The 25,801-nt window shown below is 30.2% G+C and overlaps 2 protein-coding genes across 3 annotated transcripts in view; one reads left to right on the forward strand and one right to left on the reverse strand.

The window, feature by feature from the left end:
* Positions 1-25,801, reverse strand: part of LOC111677307 (exostosin-1) — a 74,699-nt gene that overhangs the window by 20,894 nt on the left and 28,004 nt on the right. The window contains exons 4-5 of the mRNA XM_046953487.1: positions 23,600-23,630; positions 20,692-20,811 (exon numbers count right to left, since the gene is read on the reverse strand). Coding sequence (XP_046809443.1) covers positions 20,692-20,811; positions 23,600-23,630 — 151 coding nt within the window. The remainder of the gene's footprint in view (positions 1-20,691; positions 20,812-23,599; positions 23,631-25,801) is intronic.
* On the forward strand, positions 2,719-8,583 carry LOC111677308 (lamin-C). 2 transcript variants are annotated; one of them, XM_023438397.2, is made up of 4 exons: positions 2,719-3,345; positions 6,385-6,979; positions 7,052-7,884; positions 8,017-8,583. In XM_023438397.2, exons 1-4 carry the CDS (start codon positions 2,951-2,953, stop codon positions 8,099-8,101), a joined length of 1,908 nt encoding a protein of 635 aa, XP_023294165.2. In that variant the 5' UTR covers positions 2,719-2,950; the 3' UTR covers positions 8,102-8,583. The 2 variants fall into 2 exon arrangements, with proteins under 2 accessions (XP_023294165.2, XP_023294164.2); XM_023438396.2 differs by having other exon boundaries at positions 2,722-3,345; positions 7,052-7,801.

Genomic DNA, 25,801 nt, shown 5'->3' on the forward strand with positions numbered 1-25,801 from the left:
ATATAGCGATGAAATTCGACATAAATAAGTTTCTTATGATCCAAAATAACTATGCAAAATGAGGATCGGTCCTTGATTAACCCTACCCTTCATATAAGATCCCCATCAGAAAATAACTTTACTGGCATAAAAATACTAGTATATAGATGAAATTCGACATAAATAAGTTTCATACGAGTCAAAATCTATCTAAAAAATTTTATGAGAATTGGTCTATGATTGACCCTACCCCCCATATAAGGTCCCTTTCAGAAAATATAGATGAAAAATTTTACATAAGTATGTTTCATTCGAATCAAACGAGGTTTGATGGTGGGTATATACGATTCAGCATAGCCGAATATAACACTTTTACTTGTTTTAAATTGAATTTAAATAATTTTCACAATGAACAATTAATTTCTGTATGTAGCTTATTATTGAATGCTTAGTTTGTTACAAGATTTTAATAATATCATTAACAATGTGATAAATTAATCAATATTTCGTTGGATTTAAAAAAATAAAACTTTTTTGAAAGCCGAAATTCAAGTGGTGAAATATGTATATATGTTTGTATATAACCTATTGAATGTTAGACACATTGGAAGATTATACACAATCATCGGATCGCATACCGGACACATAATATGTCGGAATCTTTGAAACTCTGATCTCAGATAAAATGTCTTGGTCAAGGGGAATATTAGAGAAAATACCAGTAGGAATCCTTTATACGAATGGTTCTAAATTTGTGGACAAAGTTGGTATAGGTTTTTATATTGAAGACACAGGCAGAAGTCCGAGCAATAACGTAATGCCTAAATTGGACTTGAATAAATATGGCGTCCTTATTACCGACAGAAGGCAATTAGGGTGACGTCAGGTATTCTTCCAGCGGAATACTCTTCCAGCGTTTAGTTTTACATCATATGGGTACCAGGCCACTCGGCATAAGTGGACAACGGAAGGGCGAATGTATTTGCTTCAAAGGGATGCTTCCCCCGATGCAGTTAACCTGACAAATTCAAAACCATTCGACGCAACAAAAGCTGAATTAAAAATATTGGTGATCCTATGGTGTGACCCTAATGAGAGTAAAACGATAAATCTCTTCAAAATGAGAAAGTCTGAAGTTAGTATGATGGTACGTATTCTGAGTGGACATACAGGATTACGAGCAAATCTATGCAAAATTAGACGTGCTGATTCAGACGAATGTAGAGTGGACAGAAAAATTCTGAAGCACTATCTTTGCCACTGTCAAGCATTCGTCAGATCCGAGTATCTTGGAAGTGATGTTATTCCAAAAATAACATTCCTGACTAACACTGATTGGGAGATTGTTAGGAATTACGTGCAGGAAACTGAGTTTCTCAACATTGAAAAATAATAAATTCAGTGAACATGAAAATAAGCGTAGGAGTATCTCTTAGAATTTGATGTAGTATATATCCTTCTATCAACCTAACCTAGAAATAACTAAAATATTTTATTAAGATAATATGAATTTGTTAAAATTATTTTGATGAAATTTTGATCACAATTTTAATAAAAATGTATTTAATTTACATACATTTATAATTTACTTCATTTATTCTTATACGCAATTCTGTTTTTTTGATTTTAAGTAAAATTTTAATACGCATAAAACAATATGTTTGTAGTATATTTTTAGTTGCCTTGGTAATTGGTTTCAGTTCAGGATTGAGTAGACATTTCCGTATTTTAACAGCAACCTAATTAACAAATTGGTTAGGGAAGTAATGACGTCATGTAAGTTAAAGTATATTATATTATGGAATGTAAACAATAATAAATAGGTTTTTATTGTTTATTAGGTTTAAGCACACCATGCAGTTTGTGTTTATCATTATTTGGTAGTAGGTAGAGTCTTTAAAGAGAGCATAGACAACTTGCTAGATGATAATAAATTAAGAAAAACCGCTCAATACAAAAAGAAGAATAATTGAGAATAATGGCAATGAACTAGAGATGCCAGAAATATTTTGCCACGCAAGTATCTCAAATTACCCATTTTTGCCCAACGATTTTTTATTACGGTTAATAATTATTAAGTGATAAAATTAATTACGTCAATATGTGACTGATTGTCATCTTATTGGTCTGAATTTTTAAAATACACAAATCCATTTTATACCTATAAGAAGTGAGTTTGATTTCCACCAGAGATACAGGTGAAGGAGCACACAACATGCTCGCTGGAGGCCTAGGTGTATTTATTTCAATGGATTAACATATGTATATCATCCTTTTAAACTCTTCTAATAGGCAATAATAATTTTCAAAATTTCTGTTTCTTATAGAGAAAATATGAATTAGGTATAAAGAAACAAAAAATATCACTATGAAAATTGGCTCAGGGATAAATCTACAAATCCATTCAAATGGCAACACTGCAAAATATGATAGAAAGCTTCAAGAATAGCGCCAATGTAACAGAACAACAACAATAATGCAGTAAGATACAAACAATACAAAACAATAACAAAAACTTTACGACAAAGTACAATAAACGAAGCAAATGAGCAAAATAAATTAACAACAATATGAATGAAAACAACATTCAACACTAACAACAGCCAACGAATACGGCAGCGGCAACGAAAGAGAGCAATATAAAGAAAACGTAAACTTAAAAAAAAACGACAACTAATTTTTTCGTAGTACAATTTCGACGATGATGATGATTTCATTTTTAATATCACAAAGGTTAAATGTTTAGTTTAATATTTGAAGTCAAACTAAACAGACGTGTTCTGCAAAGTACAAAATCTTTAAAGATTTATAATTGAAAAGAATACAGAAAAATAATAAAATCAATCAATAAAACACAAATACAATAAAAGTTCAAAAAAGATAAACAACGAAATTGTTGTTATTAAAATAAGTATTATAAAATAGTACTTAAATTCCTTCCTATTACATTTATTTACTGAATTAACAAGAAATGTCTCAAAAACGTGTAACATTATCCACGACACGCGTGTCTCGCGCCTCAACATCTACTCCTGTAGCTGGAGGTAGTCGTCTTGGCGCGACCAGTCCCACTAGTCCAACACGCACCAGTCGTCTGCAGGAGAAAGAGGAACTCCAACATTTAAACGATCGTTTGGCTTGCTACATCGATCGTATGCGTCATTTGGAAAATGAAAACAATCGCTTGACCCAAGAACTGCAATTGGCTCAAGACACAGTCAACCGTGAAGTGTCCAATATCAAGGCCCTTTATGAAAAAGAATTGGCTGCTGCCCGCAAACTGCTCGATGAAACATCTCGCGAAAAAGCCAAATTAGAAATCGATATTAAACGTTTGTGGGAAGAGAACGATGACCTTAAACAAAAGTATGTATGAGCTGCTAACACGAAATATAAATTTCATTACATCTAAGTACATACTTTTTGATATTTTCTAACATGTTTATAATAATTGAAAATCATTTGTATCCATATTCCTAGCTACTAACCACTAACAGTTGTCATCATTATAATTATACTGAAGTTAAACACATAGTGTCCAACGTGAATATGGGACATTAGGGTAAACAAACATTTTCAATGGCAAAGCCACCCACCTCAAAATGTTTTTATAGTCTTTTAACACACATAAAAAACGCCTGCGAACATTTGTCAATATTAAGTTGTGTATGTTTGAAGGGCTTTCTTATTCTTGCTTGAATAACTAAGTTACAGCCAAGAAACAAACATATGGACAACACATAAACTTGGTATTTCACATTATGATGTCATGCTTTTATTTGTTACATTCTCGTAATAATCCACATCTCTCCAAAATTAAACCAATAACTACCGCAAAAGCAACAAACAAACGAAATAAAAACTTATAATAATAAGAGTATTTAAAATAACACACACAAACAAACAAACAGACATACATTTGAGTATGAAAACTCTGACTAGCAATGATGTCATTCGGTATTTATTAATTTGCGTGTATCTTTTAATTCCTCTTTATTTCATTTTCTTCTATTGCTTTTCTCTCTTTTGCTCTCTCTATGCATACTACTCATTGTAAACGAATTCAGACAGAATAGATACGCAAAATCATTATAAACAATGACGAGGAGCAAGGGGACGGGGGGAAAATTGACAAATAGAGAAAATATTCGGCATATTCATGACACACATGGTTTTGTTTTTGTCTATTTTTTTCAAGTTTATTTACATGTCTTGACACTACATTAAAAAAATACAAATTTACCTTTGGAGAACAGAAAGGAAATTTATAAGAAAATTTTATTTTCTGATAAAAATATCAGATTTTAATTTTAGAAACTAAAGGTCAAGTTTTAAATAGATTGATTTTGATCATTATAATGATATATTAGGTCTCAAAACCAAACAAACATACTTAAAAACTTAAAAATCGATTGAAAATTTTCTGATTTCAGACCTCGGTATCATATATTTAATTTTTCAAGATCCGAAGTTAATTCGAGAAGAGTTAGATTGTAGTCTTAAAACAAACTTAATAATTCGACTTCAAAAAGTTGCACTACTGGAAAATACATATAAACATTCGTTAACTCGAACAAATGCAATATATTTGTTGCTTTTTAATATTTTTGTTTGGAGTATCAACTGGTTCTAAACCTCAAACAAATTTTAAATGGTTTGAATTTTATTATACAGGTTTTTAATCACCATGTGTTAATAATTTTATTTAGCTTCAAAAATGTTTAAAGATAGAGATTTTTAAGAAATGAAACAATTTTGTGTCGCACCAAACAAACACCGCAAGGTCGATCGCAGCAGCATAAACAATACATAAAAAACAACACTTTTAAAGGGTTGGTTGAGCATGATGTCAGACAAATAAAAATAAACAATATGCGTCGTAGTACGCGTAATACCTACGAAATAAATGCGTATTCTCTCAGAAAAAAAATAAATAAAAAAATAGAAGCATAACGTCAAACAGACTGCCAGTCAGATAGACAGACAAACAAGCATAAATTTTAGAAATATTTAGCTTAACAAGTCAAATGTTTGTTTTTCGTAGATCAAAGACAAAATGTTCGCCTTTAATACCCCTCCTCTAAAGCAACATCTACAAATAAACACCAGTTGATGACGAATATTGTGAAATGAAATTTGCGAAATTTTCTTTTCAAGATTTAAGTAAATTTAGAAAAAATTTAACTGCCGCATGGAAACGCTCATGATAATGCAACCTTGAACATTTTGCTTTTTATTTAATCTTTATTAGTTTAATTTTATTAATTGCTACATTCTTTTCTGACAATTCTATTAAAGTACCATAGATTCTCTAAAAACAACATTTGCATAAGTTAAAAAGTAAATACAAATATATGGTAATGAGTTATTTATTTCTTAACCACTTAAGGTCTCAGTTAAAATATTTTCCTCTACCTCTGATGGGAAATGGCGGCCCTAGTCTTTAGCTTAATAAATTAAGCTAAATTTCAATTATTGTCTTCTTTTAACTAGCATAAAGTATTTTAAAACTTTCTACTGTTTAAAAATTTGTAAACAATTATTTCAGCTAATATAGAGCACAATGAGCTAGAAATCGAGGCAAATAGAAGAATTAGTATTTAAAGCAAAATTTTTAACGGACACGTTAAGATATTCTGCGTCTGAATATAGAAAGACGACGACAAACAAATTGATAAAAATTATTTTGCGAATACCTGCTAATCACATATTAACTTGGAAAGAGAGAGAGAGAGAGGAAATATGCATAGTACAGTCAACAAAATAGTTCGCATAAAAAGTATTCCCTCGTTAATATGTTTTTACCGATGCTATTTTTATATTGAGTTTATTTTCATAATCATTTCGAAAATATGACAATGAACAAATAATATTTCCATCATTTTCCATTCTAATGATCATTAAATAGTGACAACGTCATTTAAAATATATAAATAATGACAAAAAAGATCATAAATTATGCTAAAATATTTTTAAATGTCTAAACGACTACGAAATGATAATAAATTTTAAATAAAAATATAACCAAATCTTTTTAGTTGGTTTAAAAATAATTTGTTGGATATTTCTTTAAAAGCAACAACAAGTAATACTTCATAACTATTAAAATAAACATTTAAATTTGTTTTTACATTTTAGAATTCTCACTTAAATATTTCATATCTCGAGCACAAAACACGTTTCATAATTAGCATAAAACTTGGAATATAATTTGGAGCTGACGTCAGCTTTACCACAATAGCTTGTATTCGTGAAATTTCTATGTGATTTGCATTAAAATACATAATATTTTCGTTCGATATTTCATGTAAACACATTTAATCATTATTCCTTTTTAAAATTTCTTACCATATATCTACCTGTATTGAATCTAACATTATATAAATAAATTTATTCTTTTATTAGACTTGACAAAAAGACCAAGGAATGCGGTATTGCTGAGAACAGTGCCCGTGTTTATGAATCTCGTTATAATGAAATCAATGGCAAATATAATGCTGCTTTGGTAGATCGCAAGAAGGCTGAAGATCAAGCCAAGGATTTGGCTGCTGAGAACGCTCGTTTACTTAAGCAATTGGATGAATTGCGCAAACAACTCGAAGCTGAGACTTTGGCTCGTGTTGATTTGGAAAATCAAAACCAAAGCTTGCGTGAAGAACTTAGCTTTAAGGATCAAATTCATGTGCAAGAACTCACGGAGACCCGTTCTCGCCGCCAAATTGAAATCAGCGAAATTGATGGTCGTCTCTCGAAGGAGTATGAGGCCAAATTGCAACAATCATTGCAAGAATTGCGCGATCAATACGAGTCTCAGATGCGTGCCAACCGCGAAGAAATTGAGTTATTATATGACAATGAAATCAAGAATCTCCAGGCTGCTGCTAATCGTGCTGCAAATTCTTCAGCTCATGCCACCGAAGAAGTTCGTATTATGCGTACTAAGATCGATGGCTTGAACGCACGCATTGAAGAATTGGAGAACACCAACTCTGGTTTAAATGTAAGTGTTACCGCTATGTCTATCTAAGGATTTTTTCATACTTAACAATTGTTTATTTCATTTTCTTTCTAGGCTCGCATTCGCGAATTGGAGAATCTTTTGGATAGCGAACGTGCTCGTCACAATCAATACATTGCTTCGTTGGAGGCTGAACTACAACGTATGCGTGATGAGATGGCTCATCAATTGCAGGAATACCAAGATCTCATGGATATTAAGGTGTCATTGGATTTGGAAATTGCTGCCTACGACAAATTGTTGGGTGGTGAAGAGCGTCGTCTTAACATCACCTCGCCAGGTCGTCCCAACACCAGCGGCAGCAGTGCTCATGCCGATTCTGGTTACTCCAATGGCACTCATTTGTCAGTGAGTTCCAGCTCAGCTTACCGCTCGGGTCGTGTTACACCCAGTGGTCGCCGTTCAGCCACTCCTGGTGCTGGTGGCAGCAGCAGCGCTGTTAAACGCCGCCGTACTGTTATTGATGAATCCGAGGACCGTAGCTTGGCTGACTTTACAGTCAATTCTGCTGCCAAAGGTGATTTACAGATCTTGGAAGCCGATAGCGAAGGTCGCTACATTAAATTGCACAACAAAGGCACCGATGAAATCAATCTTACTGGCTGGCAATTAACACGTATTGCTGGTGATGAAGAATTAGCTTTCAAATTCACTCGCGGCACCAAAATCACCGCCGGTCAAACAGTTTCCATCTGGTCCGTAGACGCTGGCGTCAATCATGAACCTCCCACCAATTTGGTTATGAAGAAAAAATGGCCCGTTGCCGATTCCATGCGCAGTGTTTTGTCTAATGCCGACAAAGAGGTGAGAATATTGTCGATTTACAACACTTGTAACAAATGTAGAATTTGTCGTCACTGTCAACAACTAGAATTTATACTTGATCAGTTATGTCCTTTAAATATCCTTCATATTACATTAATCGAAAATAATTTTCTTTCTTTTTTTGTCTTCATCCATACCCTTCCCTTGAATCTTGCTCCATTTCCTCTTATTTATGGAATTGTTTAATCTCACAGGATGTTGCCAGCTACGAGCGTGTTCGTTCAAACATTTCCAGTCACGCATCCAGACACAGACAAAGTAGCAGTGGATTCACACTAGGTTCCGGCGCCACTTCAACAGGAGTAAGAAGTCTGTTCTCATTGCTCTTCTAAGGTCATCGTCAGATGTTAACAGCAGACAGCCAGATAAACTACTTAAACAACAATCTAAATATACAAATCCATAGTATAAGAAATGGACAAACGGACTGACACAGTGTCTAATTATGCCACAATGGAGCCGATGGTCTTTACATTAGCTCCATTATTTGCAAATCCTCTCAAAACAAAGGATTCTATACAAATTTCCTACTGTTTTACTCAGATACTCGTACATATCATGAGACTTTTGTACTTTAAATGTTTTATTTTTATAATTTGTGACTTTTTCTTTCCATCTTTAAATCTTTACGGATTTTGTTCTTGCAAAGTTCTTTTTCTATTATTTTTCATATTTTGTTTAAATCAAATGTATAATTAAGAATACTAGGTATTCTTTAAAGAGGCGTAAGTATAAAATAAATGTTTATTTTTTAATTAAAACTGTATTTTTTGTATACTTAATTAATATAATTAATTCTGTCCATAATTTATTTTTTTTTTATCTGACGGACACAAAGAAAAGAACTGTTCGAAGCATAAAAACCATTGAAAATAGTTCATTGCGTATGTGAGAGATTCTAGGAATTGAAATGTTAAAAGTTTATTTTATTACTCACATAATTAAATACGCAAAGTAACATTATGGTTAAAATGTTTGGAAAAAATGTATTTAAACTGCATTTAAATGTTAAAATATTCTAAATGTTTAATTAAACAAAAAAATATGAATAATAAAATTTGTTTGAAAATAATTAAATTTTTTGGTTTTATTATTAAATTTACGAAAAAGTATCACAAATGAAGCCGCTTTCTATAAATATTTTTTATGCCATAATTTATTTTTGGATTATGGAAGAGTGTTAAAAGTTTTAAATTCGACAATGGGAATATTGGGTGGCTCAGTTAATACTATAACACAATGTTTTGTGTAGATGAGTACGGTTTAGGGATGCCAAACGGGAAATCCCGATTGAAAAAATCCCGGTTATTGGGCTTTCGGTATTTTAAAAATGATATCTTGGGGAATTTCGGGATTTTAACTTTTTCTACCAAATTTATCGATATATTTGTTTGTGGGTTTCTTTGATGTGTATACACCGCTGGACTTATTTTCTTGAAATATCTGACAAAATATAACAGTTAGATTCCTCAAATATTGTCGGATCCATTTAGGTATTTCAGTTATAATCTTAAAATTTTGCACGAATAACTTTAAGGAGAGCTTTGAACCTCCTATATTAATTAAATATCATGATTCGTGTATCTGGAATATTGTTAAGAACATGTATATAAATCAATGGTGAAATTTATGGAGAAGAATACCTTGAATATTGGATGTTACTATTCGTATGATTTTACAGTATAAAGTCGTTATTTTGTTCACACTTAATCAGTTGTCACAATGCCAGAGACTCAATTAAATTAATTTATGAAATAAAGTTTATATCTAATCGGCATTTGTTATCAACTAACTCTAAAGCAATTTTTTCAAAACTTTAAAACAATTAACAATTAAACAATTAAAAATCAGTTTATTGGAATTAAATTATGAGACTATATATAGGCTAGCCTATTCAAATCTAAAATTTTATATTAATTGGTCATTTAAACGAATAAAATCCCGATCCGGAATAATGATAGCAGGATTTGGGAAAAAAATTAAAATCCCAAATCCCTAGGTGTCTAAAATTCAATCCCGATTGGTATCCCTGATAAGGATGTTGTATTTATTAACGTTGAAAACAGATTCTCTAGAAAATTACATTGAATGCAAATTTTTGCGTAACAACTTTCGCAGTTACCAAAGAAAAAACATTTAATCGCAGGACATTATTACTTTAAAAGTTCAAATGTATTGCTATGGAGGTCATGTTTGCCTAAAACTTCATGTGTATGATAGCTAAATATTTTGGGGGAGGAAGTTGCGATTCCTGCTTAAACAGCCAGCATATTGTTCTTAGTGATTTTCTTATGTTGAACCGTGTGGAAGTGGGTAATTTAGTGAGCTGAACCATGACAAGTAACAATATAAAATGTTAATTTTTTATTGAAATCGAACAAGGTTTAGCTATAGGATGGCTGGAGTTTTGCCACAAAAACCAAAATGGTGTTTATTGTTTGGAAGGTTTGTATTTCTCCTTACATGTCCCATTGTTTCGTTTCATTTTTATTGTTGAGTAAGGATTATTTGTTCTTTATGTAAATGTCAAAGCTGTGAGCTTTGTTTGACATTGTCATATGGAGTGGGTTCTGTTTTGAGGATATAAATAGTATAGTTAAATAAGAATAAATTTTATAAATAAATTAAAAAAAAAGTTCTTCAAAAAAATCATGTGTTTAATAAGGCCAATGAGTGAAGACGGTTATATTTTTGGAAAAAAACTTGAATTCTAAACTCCAAGGTTTTAATATTTTCCTCCTGTATAATTTTTTGTTTTCTTAGTTTATAAATTTTTGGATCATGTGACAGGTATTTACAGATAAAATGGCGGGAGGTCGATCATCTAAAATTTAGAGTCTTTAATAATATAACGGATCTATTTCCATTTACATAATACAAGAAACAATGTATGTTTTTAGAAAAAAAAACTTTTAATTTTTCTAAAAACATACATTGTTTCTTGTATTATGTAAATGGAAATAGATCCGTTATATTATTAAAGACTCTAAATTTTAGATGATCGACCTCCCGCCATTTTATCTGTAAATACCTGTCACATGATCCAAAAATTTATAAACTCTAGTCGAGGACTAAAAATTCTTTAGAATGAAACAGATTATTTGTTCTCTTTCTATTTTAAATTTTTGATTTAAAATTTTTACATCTACCTATAATTCTCATACCCTAAAACTTTCTGAATTTTAGATGTTTGTCTAAGATCCAGTGTAAATGTATGTTTGTTGTGTTTGTTTTTAACCCACGGTATACAAAGAATACAATGTTTCAACAATTTTAAAAAATGTTGTTGTGGGTTTTTGTTTGTTATATTATTTTCTTCACTCTGCATTTAAGTTTGCTTCTTAAATTGAAGTCAGGATATCTTTAGGCTTAAATCAATTTTCTACGTGAGTGAAAAACAGGCTTCATGCCTTTCTTTTTTTGTACCCTCTTTAGTCAGTACAAGTTTATGACTTTATTACAGGAATATCATATAATAGAACCTTTGTGACGTTCTATACTTACATATTTGCATGTGTCTTTGAGTGTGCGTATGTTTGCAAGGATTTATATGTTTGCCTATTATTGGTGTATCCTTTACCCTTAACATTCACCATGATAGATAATAGATTGATAAACTCAAGTACTACATGTTTGTCATATGGGTTTTATTTCGAAGAGTTACAAATAATAAGACCACAGGGACAAAATAAGTACTTATACATGGGTTGGGCTCCCTCTTGTCAAAACAAAAACTTTTTTTAATACACACATAACTTCAAGTGCAGTGGAATAAGTTAAGTACAGAAAAAATAAGAGTATAGAAGGTATATTTTTAGGGATGTACAGATATGTACAAAATGATAGTATAATACTTGAAATTAAGTAACCCAACTATAAATATCTGTTTTAAGAATCATCTAAACTTTAAATACATAACATCATGATATCAAGACAAAAATAATTTGGTGTTGAAATTTATTCAGAATATTGAGTTCTAAAAATATTAACACAACTGTTATTCAACTAACTACACATACAATTACATACATAAGGTAGACTCTTATTTGTCATATATTCATGAAAAAGCTATTAAGATTGGTACCATGATTTGAGATTTTTATATTTGGAAATTTAACAAAAGATGAATAAAGCTGTAAGCACGCCTGTAAATTTAGTTACATACAAAGATGTTTATAAGAATCCAACCGAATATCGTTTAGGTCAAAATTCAGTTTTTGATCAATGTTCGGTATTTGCATTTTTTTTTAAATTTTCACAACTTTGAAAGGAATGCTTGTAAATAAGGTTAATCATCTTAATTAAAATACAATGCACTTTTAGTTTTAGGAAAATTAATGATTCTAAGTAGCATAGACTTTCTTGAAAAATTATGTTCTTCTATTTTAAACGATATCCCAGAATTTTAAGAAAATCCTAAAGAACCTCATATATTTTTTAATTAATATTTAATAATTATAGCCTACTAGCTTTACCCAGTGTGCTTCAATACCCTAGAAACAATATATGTATATTTCAATAATACATATTTTACGGCAATACCCACTCTTATTTCTCTAGTCGGCAAACGGTGGCTCAGAAATTAATTTCATCGACCAAAAGACGAATGTTTTGTTAACACCGAATTCTATAAGTTTAATGCCATAGTAAACACATTTAAAACCAAGGCAGCTAAGGTTTTAGTGGAATCCGTTCTAGAATTGATAAAGTGGGAACTCGTTCATATAATTATTTTCAGCAAAGCAAAATTTGAGATTTCTTATATTTAATTCATATCTCCTACATGCTCCCTACAACCCGTACAACGTTTGAATATTCTAGTTCCCTTTTTTCCCCGATATACAAATTTTTGTATTTAATACTTATTTTGGTCCGCCAATATATTTTTTTAATATTTATATTAATATGAAAGTGGTTTCGACAAAATTTTAGCACTCCGAGTTTCCGAGATATAAGAAATATGGTATTAATTATATACTGGGAATTTTACGCTCACTATTTCTTAACCGCTCATTAATTTATATACACATAGAGAGTTAATCACACAAATAAGTATACAGAAATACTAACAATTGGTATTATTTAAAAAAGAATATTAGTTTTTTCAAAAAAAAGTAATACATTTATTTGTTAAAAACAATTATGACAATTATAATTCATAACTTTTTTCTGGATATTTTAGTTATTTCAGTTCTCATTTAAGGTGAAGTTAAATAGGTGCAAAATTTACGTCACAAAAGTAAGTATACAAATTATTTCAATATATATTTTGTTTCATTGCATTAACATAATTTTGGAAAATTTTAACTTGTAAAAAATTAACTTTTAGTTCCGAAAAATTGTTATTTTTGGTAATTGACCTGAATGTTATTTATAGAGGTATTTTTATAGTTAAGGCCATTTTGCTATTTAAACCCCCAGAGTTTTAGATCGGGTATTTAATAATATTGTGTTCCTTGTGTGTTCAATATGATGCATTCATTACTATAATTGCAATCCATTTTGGTCCATCGCCATTTTTAAAAAGTTATAGCGTTCATATTCGATATTCAATTTATTAATTTCGGATTTTTACTATGTTCAAAATGGTTAAATCCAAGCATATACCATTAATTTTGAAGGTTTAATGACCGTCAGATCCAAAAACAGGGGTCTAAAGTTGAAAAAAGTCGTAGAAATGAGAAAAACTGTTCTGTAAAATGTATTCTTTTTTAAATAAAACCAATTATCCGTATATATTAGTAGTTATTTTTGTGATTAACTGTTTATAAGATAGATGGTGGGAGGGTATTATACGATTGTTAGTGTTTGTAAATCTTAAAAATATTTTTTTGACTCAGTGAAAAGTGATTACTTTATTTCATGGTCTATAACCAGCATTAGAAAGGACCAACTTGCGGATCATGTACTCCCATAATTTTAGTATGTAATACATACATAGATGAATAACATGGTCCACACCTAGAATATCATAATGTTAAATGAAGTATTTTCCATATAGAAGTGTATTTGAATTAGTGTTGGATCAGTCCACACTAGTGTAAAGAGGAGTATTCTTTAAACGGCTGTGAGGAGTAGTCATAATTTTTGCAGAAAAAAGGGTATAAAAGTTACGACATACAACAATACTTTATTTTTAAAGGGTTAGTTTAATTAAATATATAAAAATATATAATTGATGCAATCATTGCTCTTAGTAAATGTGTTTTTTATGTTACATGATTTTTTTTAACAACATCATTTCATAAACTTATTGGCCTATTTATTTCTAACAAACTATTCATCTATTTTTTATAATTATTTAAGAATTTATTTAAAACTTAAAATAATAATAGTAATACAAATAGCCATGACCACAACTTGAATGTATAAAATATTTAGTCAATTTATTATGAAACTTTTGTTATTAAACGATATTGCTTCTTTGGTTATTACAAAAAGTTGAATCCACTTTAACGAAATATGAAAAAAGTTGGAGATTGGCAACACGTTGTTGTGCCACTACAGAGTTGGCCAAAAGTCATACGACAGCTACTCTGACAAAGAAAAGCTTTTCATTTCAAATCCTACGAAAAAGGGAAACAATATCAAAAACACTTGTTCAAACAAACAACAAATATGGCAAATTCATACGCAGTAATGTACAGCAGAGGAGAAGAAAACAAAAAATGTTTGTTCAAACAAAAAATAATAAAGGAGTTAAATTTATATTCACAATATTCCAACAACAAAAACTATTCACAATGCTACAACTAAAATAATGTCCAGTACATTAGGTGGGTTTTTTAGAATTTCAAGGTGTCCGAGATCGATACAAGTACTTATATGCCCGCTATACAATACATTATAAAATTATAATAAATTTAAGACAAATTTCACATCGGTTCATGCCTCCACCAAATCATGGGACATATCAAACATTTGTACAGATGTTTGGGAGTGGGTAAGGAGAAAAAAGGGCGTTCAAGGCCTTACTGTTAAAATGGAGTGTGTGACATCACAGAATGAAGGTCACTCTGGTAATGAATGGCTAGACTGCCCACTAATTGGCCCTGGATCATTCTTAGGAATCATGCAAAATTAAAGGTCAAATCGGAATTTGCTCACAACAATTTTGTCAAACACTAAGCACTAGTCAAGCAAGAATTTTAGGGGTGAATTTCTAAAGACGAATTAACTCTATTCAAATAGAGTTTTAATGTTTAATTATTTAGTTTTTGTACTATAAAATTTCCAAAATCTCACCAGGAAATGGAAATTATCTTTAAAATAAGCACCCTAATAAAAACATACGCGCATTTTGTACAAACGTTGGTATGTGTGCGTATGTCTGTATTATGTATGTATGTATGAGTATCTACTTTTCGAAGTAAAACGAGGAAATAAATATTATTCAACTTTAAAGACATTTTAGTTGTTCCGTTGTAAAACAAACACGTTCATGCACAAATAAACCTCGCAAATGACCGTTAATTTGCACTTAGACACATGTGCTACTCATGTCCGCTTTCATAAAGTTCAACTCGTTTCCGTTTTGTTCCATAATGTCTGCTGCCTCTCGCTATTTCTTTACTGTCCTTTAAGTTCGTGATGGCATTGACTCCTCGGCAGCTACTATGTTTGTACTCTACAGTTGCCTACACACATTCTCATGTCCTTTACAGTTGTTGTTGTTTTTTTTTCTATTCTCTAGCGTCCATTTACACCAGCACACGTTACGCGCATAAGTGCCACTTTTCACTTTAAATCGTTTCGCATAAATCACATCCAATACAGCAACAAAAAATGAAAAAAATATAAAAAAATGTTGCTTTATTGGTCTATCCCATGAACGAGAATATTTTCGTATAAAAGTGGGTGATGAGATAGCTCATGCATCAGAGATACATAAATACACATGTAGCTATTAGTTTGCCCCATGATTACCCAGTAGCTAACAAGTAGTCTGTAACCCCTTTAATTGTGACACCTATTTATAAAGATTTGCTTCAATTCATTTTGGGACTTCCGCCCAGGAAACGCACATCTTAAAATAACTAATAACTAGTCTATGACAGTCTCCTAAAACTGTTGGGTAAAATTGAATGATATCGATGAGAGTGTTTAAAGATGAGTGTTATGGCAAAATTGGACCGTAACTTATGTCTACTATTAGTTAAATATTACGATACTAAATAATAAATAAATACTCTTAAGCATTTTATAACATAAATAAAATACACTCGACTTCCGTACACGTTCGTGCACAAATATTAAACAATATTGTAAAATAATGCATTTGATTTATGTCTTCTATTGCCGTTACATTTTATCATCAAGTAATCGGCCTTACACATAAACACACAAGTGATGTTCAAAATTGTCAAAGGAAATTCGACAATTAAGTGTGTGCCGAAGGGTGAGGATTTTACGTTATTGACGTAAAAACTGTAAATTTACTAAACATTTGACAAACGTTGTCGTACATATTACTTTTTTAAATTTAATTGTATAACTGCTACTAGTTTTAGACAATTTTCCCTTTAAACAAACTACAGAGTCTCAAGATATCTGCGCTTTCAGAAAATGATTTAAACATGCCAAAATCGGTGGCGTGTCATAGTGTCCATTCTTAAAAGTGCAATAATGTCCGTGGGCATTGTGACACTTAAAAGAGTAACTCTTATCCCTAAAAGAAATGCTCTAAAATTTGCTGTTTGCAGCATTTTGGATTCATTTGCCTTTGGCCGGTAGCAGGGTTCTTACTTCTGGGGTATTTCGAATACCGACTTTGTTAAATTAAGCCTTTTTGATAAATGGACTCTTTAAAGTTTAAGAGTCCATTAAGATGACGGACGGACCATAGAAGTTAAAAAATTCAATTGCGAGTAGTTGCAAATAAGTTAATTTTAGGTCAAAATGATGTAATACCAAATAGTAACAGTAGGTAAATTAATTGGTAATTATTTTCCTAAATTTTGAATTTTTCGAATTTGCAATTATCGAAATTCAATTATAAATATTTAAAAAACAGGCCGACAAATAATGGAGCCAAATAGGTTAACGAGTTAAACAATGTTTGAAAAAAAACGTCCATCCGTTCAATATAAAATATATTTATGTAAATGGTTTAGCCATTTAATTTATGTGTTTATAACAGAACAGTTACTAAAAATCACCTAAATAGTAGGGAGTGTATTATGAGCTTGTGTTGATGTGTATAACACATTGGTTTTACTCCCAACTTTAAGTATTCCAATCGGCTCTGAATAGTTTTCGGAATTGATTTGTCGATGTTCCAAATTGGATTCAGTTGACAATTTTCTGGATTTCGGAATTTTACTGGATGCAAAATTGACTTTTGATCAGTGAATAAAGATCGTAGCAATTCAGGATTCATAAAACGATGGCCAAAATAAGTTAATGAACCACTTATAGCTAAATTACTATTTACCTCTTTTGTATGGATCAGTTGTATTGGACCCGTATTACAATGCGCATATTAATCATATTGAATCCGAGAAAAATACAATTTTGCTTAATGAACATATATAGAAACTATTCTATACTGCACGATAGAGTTCGAATGGGAAGAGCTACAGGGTTGAAATTTCACATAAATATTTCTTATAGGTAAGGTTTGTTTGGTATTGAAAATGGGCAATATCAGTCTACGTTTTCGAATAGCCCCCATATAAGTGGCCCCTGAAAAGCAGCTTTATCATACTTGTTAGTCATAACTTGTTTAAAAATACGAATATAGCGATGAAATTCAACATAAGTAAGTTTCTTATGATCCAAAATCACAATGCAATATTTTATGAGGATCGGTCCCCATATAAGGTCCCCTTCAGAAAATGACTTTAAAATGACTGGCTTAAAAATACTAGTATATAGATAAAATTCGACATAAATAAGTTTTATAAGAATCAAAATCTATCGGTCCATGATTGACCCTACCCCCATATAAGGTCCCCTTCAGAAAATGACTGCAACGATCATTAATGGCTTACGAGTAGACAGAACCAAATTCTGTCTATCAAATTTTATGAGGATCGATCCATAATTGACCCTACCCCCCTATAAAAGGTTTTCTTCAGAAAATTACCTTAACGCTTATAACTGGCCTAAAAATACGAGTATATAGATGAAATTCGACATAAGTAAGTTTCATTAGAGTGAAACGAGGTTTTATGGTGGGTATATAAGATTCGGCATAGCCGAATATAACACTCTTACTTGTTTATATTTACTTTTTCTTAGTAATCTTTAGTGGCCATTTTGATATTTGCAAAAATATGAATAAGTAATATTTGTATCACAACTATGGCAAAAATTCGATGAAAAAATAAACCACGTGTGCATAATTCAGGATTTCCCAAAAATATACATTACAATTTATTCGGGCTCAAAATTTCAATATTGGCATCACTACATTAAAACAATTAACTTTCAAGATAACCCCTATTCGACATTTTCCACAACAATAATATAGAGTGAAAATTAGTTCAGGGTTTTAAATATAAATCACCGACAATAAGTTAAAATGTTCATACCACCTTTGATATTTAATTCCACTACTGATTTTCTCATACTACTCCTTCGGTGCTGGCAGTGCTCGCTCTTCTATTACTTAATACTTCTGCACCTGTAAGTAGTGTGAAGTCTGATATCACCTGCAATGATGATACGTATTAAGAAGCAACAACAAAAACTCAAAATATAGAGAAAATAAATTTAACAGCAACAACAACAACTACGGAGGCGGCAAGAAAGTATTGAATGTCTAATATGAGTGCTGGCTGATATTGATGATGTCGCTGTAGTTGTTGCTGTCTTTGTTGTTATTGACGATGATTGGAAAATTGTTGATGCCTAAGTGGCATAAATATCAAGTATAAACGAACAACCACTTCTGCCACAACAACACCAGAACCACTAATACAACTAAACAAATTTACTCTACTAACCCCTATCCAAAATCTTTCTATATGTATATCGGTGGATATAATGGGCACATTCATACCTACATACTATAAACCAAGATAAAAAAAAAGCAGACAAGAGCAGGTGGATAAGTAGCTCACCTTTAATAGTTAATTTTAAAAGCGTTTGTTTGTTTGTGTGTTAATCTTTTTGTGGATGAGTGTTTATTTTTGTGGGTGTAATGAATGAGCTTAAGTTGACATCATGTCATAATGTCACACCGTGAACGAGGTTGAAAAATCATCAGAGAACAAACTTGAAACACGGGACCAGATAATAGCAAAACATACATAACAGAGCTCCATCAGAAAATCTCTAATAAATGTATGTTTTCGCATAAAAATTAGTGAGAAAAAATAACGTTTCCACATTTTTGCAACAGTAATTTAAATTACAAATTATTATTAGCCTTATAATTTTAAAATTTAACCGATTATTAAAATACGTTCAGACCTATCAAATAATTGATGAAAAATATTTTACATGATTGTTGTAATTGCAAATATTGTTGAAACAAATAATAAAGACGTTCTGAACTGATGTCGTCAAAGATATATTATGTTTGTGAAAAATAAATATATATTAAAAAAAATCGAAATGTTGATTTTTTTTGGGGTAACGTATGTTTTTCAAATATTTGATAGGTGTGAACGTAGCTTTACAAAATAACATTAAAACCTTTTTTATGTAAAAAAGAAGAGTGTATATGGATTATATCATTCCGTTTATAACACATAGAAATATAAGTCGTAGACGCTGAAAACAATATACATATGTTTATTATGAGACTTTAATGGGCTCTAGGGCGAACTAGTCATGTCTGCCCATCGTTTACTCAAAAGCAAAAAAGATGAATGTTTATTTTTATAAATATTAACATTAATTAATGAATCCTTAAAGGAGGTTAATAAATGTGGTCGCACTTGACCGAGATTCAACGCTATTGTACTAAATATTCAATATAAATAACCACTTTATAAAAACACCAAAAGTCATGAATATGTTTATGAATATTTACGCAATTAAACGCATTAAACAAGAAATTTGGATTTTTTTCTCACTTTTTTGTAATGAATAAGTGTTAAAATGTTAGCACAACTTCATCAAGTTATCCAAGTAGGACATAAAAATGTTTATATGTATATATAAAAACCTTTACGGTTTTTGCAACCTGTAAAGGTTTTACTAAAGATATTTGACAACATTAGCAAGATCTGATGTGGTTTATAAATCTGATATTCAAATTCATAACAACGAAGTTATTTCGGTTTTCAGTTTTTGCTATATTTTTACTCATAACTTTAGTTTTAAACAATACCCACAATTCACCTCCTCCTTTTGTTTGCTAATGTTTTTATTGTATGCATGGAATTCATTCACAATTAACCTAAATTAAATTTTTGTTTTCAAAAAAAAAAAAACACATTAAGTATCAAATCATGTTACGCTTATTCTTCAGGAATGGGATATGGGAAATCTTAGTAAAACAATTACTTCAATCAACAGATAAATCTGTAACACATGTAGGCTGAATCTGTATCCCGAAAAAAAATTTTATGTAAATAAAAATTATTTCAAATACAACTAACTTTCAACTGAATTACTGAAGTTTTCAAAATAGGTATTTAGATATTTTCGTTTAAAAGTAATTTATCCATCTCTGTTACAGATGTTTAGCCATACACTTTTAAAGTTTTCCTCTCGAACATGTTATTAATGTTCGATTGAAAAATGTTTATATTGAAATGTATTATTTTTAGCCCACAAACATTATCGATACAGATTAATACAAATAATTAACCAAAGAATATTTAAACGTTCGCAGTTCTCGTATAAATACAATTAAATGTTATATGAATATATACATATATTCATATATATATATTTATATGAATAAGACTTACCTCGAAAGTTGTAAAAACAATTTTTTCAATAGAACCGAAATAACGTTCCCACAGCACTTGTGTTTGTTGGCGTAAAGAGAAGATTCGTTCTTCAGTTATAGAACGAACTACTTCAGGAACCTGCAAAAAAAAATTTATATACATGTATTATACAACTATAAAGAATACAAAATACATCTTAATTCATTAAAAATATATAAAATATACCAGGAAAAACTTTGCTTACTACGGCTATCATGAACTACTGTTTAAATGACTTACTTTGTAGGGAAAATCTAATTCCAAGTTTAACCCCTGTCTGTGTCGACTTTTTATTGAAGTCGACAAACAATTTTAAATGTTTGCTTAGTTTTGTTTCTAAGTTCATTGCAATATAAAACTTATATGCCCGAATCTTATATGCCCTTCACCATGGTGTGTTAAAAACAGGCAGTACCAAAAAGTCCTTTTTTACTTTTCGGTTCTCACCAAATTCCGTCTCTACATACTTAATTACATGTTTCTAGGTTCAATATTATAAAAAAAATTCAAAAAATACCATTTGCAGAACGAAAAAGTACCAAAAAAGCCCCACAGATTTGTTCTCGTCTAATACGGGTTCAAAAAGTACAATTTGAAAAAGGATAAAATACCAAAAAGTTCCCTTTTATGGGTTCTCATCTAATTCATATTCTACATACTTAATTTGATATTTCTAGGTTCAATATTAGAAAAAATTCAAAAAGTACCTTTTAAAAACAAAAAAAGTACCAAAAAGTTCACTTTTTTTGGTTCTCACATAATTCCGACTCTACATATTTAATTTCATATTTCTACGTTCAATATCACAGTACAACACGAAAAAAAAACCATATACGGACACCACTATATGATAAAATACCAAAAATAAGAAGACCCGTGTCTTCCAGTCTTGCCCAAAGTCATGCACTTTTTTAGTTATAGGCCCCCAAAGATTTGGGGCCTCGGTGTCATTTTTGAAAAAGAGTGAGCATTTTCTCAGTCTCATATCTTACAAACCGTTCGGAATTTTTATTTACTCTCTGAGGAAATGTAGTTGCTCTTATCACAAAGAACCAAAATTGTGAACATATAAAGTAAAAAACGTTATCTTCGTTTTCAGAATTGAATTTAAATTTGTTTTACATTATTTTCTTTTTTCAGACCTATAAGTAGCAAACCGTTTAAAATTTAAGAAAACAGTTAACTACAAAATTTACCAAAGATCTCAATAAACAACTTTCTAGAACATATGGACTTCTTAGGAATGATATTTAAGTCGAAAAGTGAAAAGTTTCCTGAATTTGATTAAAAATTCTGACATCAGTTTAATTTTTGAAAAATAAAACATTTTCGATTTTTTTGAAACGGGTCTCGAAAAATCCGTAATTTTGAGCTGAAGACTAATTTTAAAAAATTATAGAATATTTCTGATCCACAAAATGATTTTTAGTGGGTTTTTTCCGACTCTACATATTTAATTTCATGTTTCTACGTTCAATATTATAGAAAATTCAAAAAGTTCCTTTTTATGGCTTCTTACTTAAGCCAAGCTTCACATAATTAATTTATGTTTCTAGCCAATAACAACACGCTAGTGCTGCGTTCGCTCTGCTTCTCTTACTCTGCCCTGTTCTTCTAAACATGAGTACAAAAACAAAATTTACTGTATGATTATGTATTTTGTTTTTTTGCAATTTCTGTCTGAGCATGAAAAAATCTCAATATTTGATGAAATTTTCAGAGGTTGTCTCGGATTTTTGCTCATATCTCCGGTATTTATGGACCGATTTTACTGATTTTAAATAGCGATCTTCTCGAAAGCATGTCTAACAAAATTATTTAAGATTCGGATCTCGACGGACAGACAGACAGGCAGACGGACAAGGGACTTTATGTTTACTTAATCATAACATAAGCTTCCAGGCAGAAGTCCAAACAATAACGAAATGTGTAAATTGGATTAGAATAAATATGAAACGTGTGCTCCAAGGGCTTAATATATTTACCGACAGCTAGAAGGCAACTTGAGCGAGAATTTGATAGAATTAAATCTAAGACCGTATTGGATTGTAAAAAGCTTTAACTGAATATTCTCCCACAGGTTAAGTTTACATCATATGGGTATCAGACCAATTCGGAGTAATCGGCAACGAAAGGGCGAATGTAATAACTTTAAAAGGAAGGGAGCACGATGTAGTTAACACGACGAACGCAAAACCATTTGATAACTAAAGCTGAATTAAATATGGGTAAGAGAATCCCATAAGTCCTTTTGGAATAATGAAACAGTGGTTAGAACCATAAAGATCTTATGGGGTGACCTTAATGCGCTGCTAAAGAATAAAAAGGACACCGTTTATAGATTTTCATATACGGTCTCTATATGCTTAGTTCTTATGGAAAATCAAAAAAAAAAAAAAAAAACGAAAAATAAAAAAAATGTCTTTTGTGCCTCATGTTACTAAATTTTACAGATCATATTAAAATTAGATCAAAAATTTCAAATAAAATCGAATTTTCCATTTCTAGGGCCGAATTTGATAGAAGTACCAGAATACTGTGAATGAATGACTATGAAACTGTTTTGTATCATTTTTTGTTTAGGAGATATGAGGCTGCCGAATTTACCCTTTTTATATTTAAAAATATTTAGCCTTTTTTTTGCTCAATCTTTATTTCAGTGCATGTTTTCACAACTGTGATGGTATATAGTGTACGTGTCACTGTGTTACATTAATACATAAACTGGCATCCTATACGAATTCAAGATCAGTTTCCTTTATATATGTACATACATATATACGAAACTCTCTTTTATATAATTTTATTAAATCAGTTATAATTCTCATAATTTTATTTATTTGCTTTACTAAAAGAGCAATCACAATTAAAGCATAATAAAAAGTACATCGCTAATTTGTTTCAAAAGATTCATAACTCTGAAAACATATTTTAAATTCGAAAATTAAAAAAATAATACATGTTTTTCTAAAAAAATTTACAAGGCCCTATCTATTCAACATACATTAAACCGACTCATAGAAATGTCATAATATTATCCGTTCAAATACAATTCCATTACTACTTAGATTCTAAAAACCGATGTTTTGTTTGAGAAAATGTTTGCTATGCCATTCGTGAATTGGATCCATTACAAACAAGGCTTTATTCAAATAGTTATTTTAATAAAATTTTCGTGCATTAAATTTATTTTTTTCATTTTCTTTGATTAATCCACAGGTTGCCGCATTAGAATGTCATTGTGTATGTATATAAATTGTGAATGTATATAAATAATACATACAAAAGTATTTTTATGTATTACCAAAGAAAATTTATTACATAGAATGCGCGACCCATACATATTCACACTAGACCTGCTATTAATAAATATTTTATAATTTGTTTCATTGTAAATAAAATGTATTAAAGAAAATAATAACAAACACAAATTCAGACTAAAAACAAGTAAGAATGTATAGCCGGACATAGCCGACCATTATGAAATGATACCCTACACTAGTGATTAGTATGTAAAATTGTTATTTATAAAAAAATAAACCATTTAAGTTGTTTATTGCCCTAATTCCGAAATGTTTAAAAATTTCTAACACAGGTGCTTACACTGAGTCAAGGGCAAATATGGGTAAAATTTTATGGTGTTTATAAGTCTAAGGGACTTTGTATGGATGCTAGGGCCAAATTACATATCAAGTGATCCAACTAAAAAAATTGACTTTGTAAAATATGCACGTTTACATCTCTCAGATCAAAAAACAAATGCAACAAATAGTAGTTAGGTCTTTTTTCGTCATATTTTTAATAGGTATGAAAGTAGCTTAATATATTAAGTTTTAAAGGTTATAGATATAGGGATATATTTGTTTAAAATATTTAAACAAAAATATATGTATGTTGTAAAAAAAATTACACGACTTATTTATTTTTCTACAGTTTTTAATCCAATTTTGTTTTGTAAATACGGCAATTTTTGAGTCATAATTCCAAACAATTTTATTATTTTTCAATATCACCAAAATGAAACCAGTGGGTTTTTTTCTATACTTTATCGTTGTAATAAACATATGTACTACAATACTAGGTTTGCAAAAAAATATTTGTAGCTATTGTTATACCAAGTGTAGCTAAAACTACGGTGTTTCTGCTAGATATGTATATTGTTATACAATAAATTCATACATAGTAAAAACATGTCATTCTTATTTTTTAATTATGAAAATGAAAATGCATTTCTTAGCCGTCACATCAGAATGACTTCAAAGAAACAGAATACAGAACTCAATCAGGAAAAATAGTGTCAATACTCGTTTCATGTGATGGTTGTAAAATATTATCAGGTTTTCTAGATATCGTTTTATGAAATTTGAACATAAAATAATAATATAATATAAAATAATAGCGCGAAGATACCTTTATTTTTAAAATCTGTTAAGTTTTCCAAAAGTCTAATATGTCCAAATTTCAGCTTCAGCGCTGCTCAATCGTTTAGAAATGTATATTTTAGTGTCAAGGTTAAAAATTGTTGTGTTTTTTGTAACTCAGGCACATTTGACTAAATTCGAGTAAACAATTTGCTACTTTTTTCAAAACGTAATTTTTGAGCAATTCAAAGCCGATTTGTATCATTTGAAGTTTTATGTAATATACAACTTTAAACACAGAGTATTTGCAAAATCGAAATTTTGTCTGAGTGAAAACGAAAAAATATAATTTTAAAGAAAAAAAATGTATTTTATTCTAGTGAGAATATACATATAATATTTTTTTATAATTTGGATCTAAATTTTGTTTTCACATAAAATCATTTAGATTATTTTCTTAAAAGTTTAGACTAATAAATTCTTTGTAAAATTAAAATTATAAAGCTAATAAAATAGAAGCATATAAACGCTCTATATAATAAAGAATTTGGATTCCTTTTGCAAATTTTAAAATTGAAATATGTATTAAACTAGCAATTTCAACAAACCGAAATCTGCATAGTAAAATAACTAGTCGGTTACTTTACCAAAGGGATAAGTTGACATGTATTTCAGATCAGTATTCAGGGAGTAAAATTACCAAATATATTTACACCAATATATATATA

Source organism: Lucilia cuprina, chromosome 6 (assembly GCF_022045245.1).
Source record: "Lucilia cuprina isolate Lc7/37 chromosome 6, ASM2204524v1, whole genome shotgun sequence".
Lineage (NCBI taxonomy): Eukaryota > Metazoa > Arthropoda > Insecta > Diptera > Calliphoridae > Lucilia > Lucilia cuprina.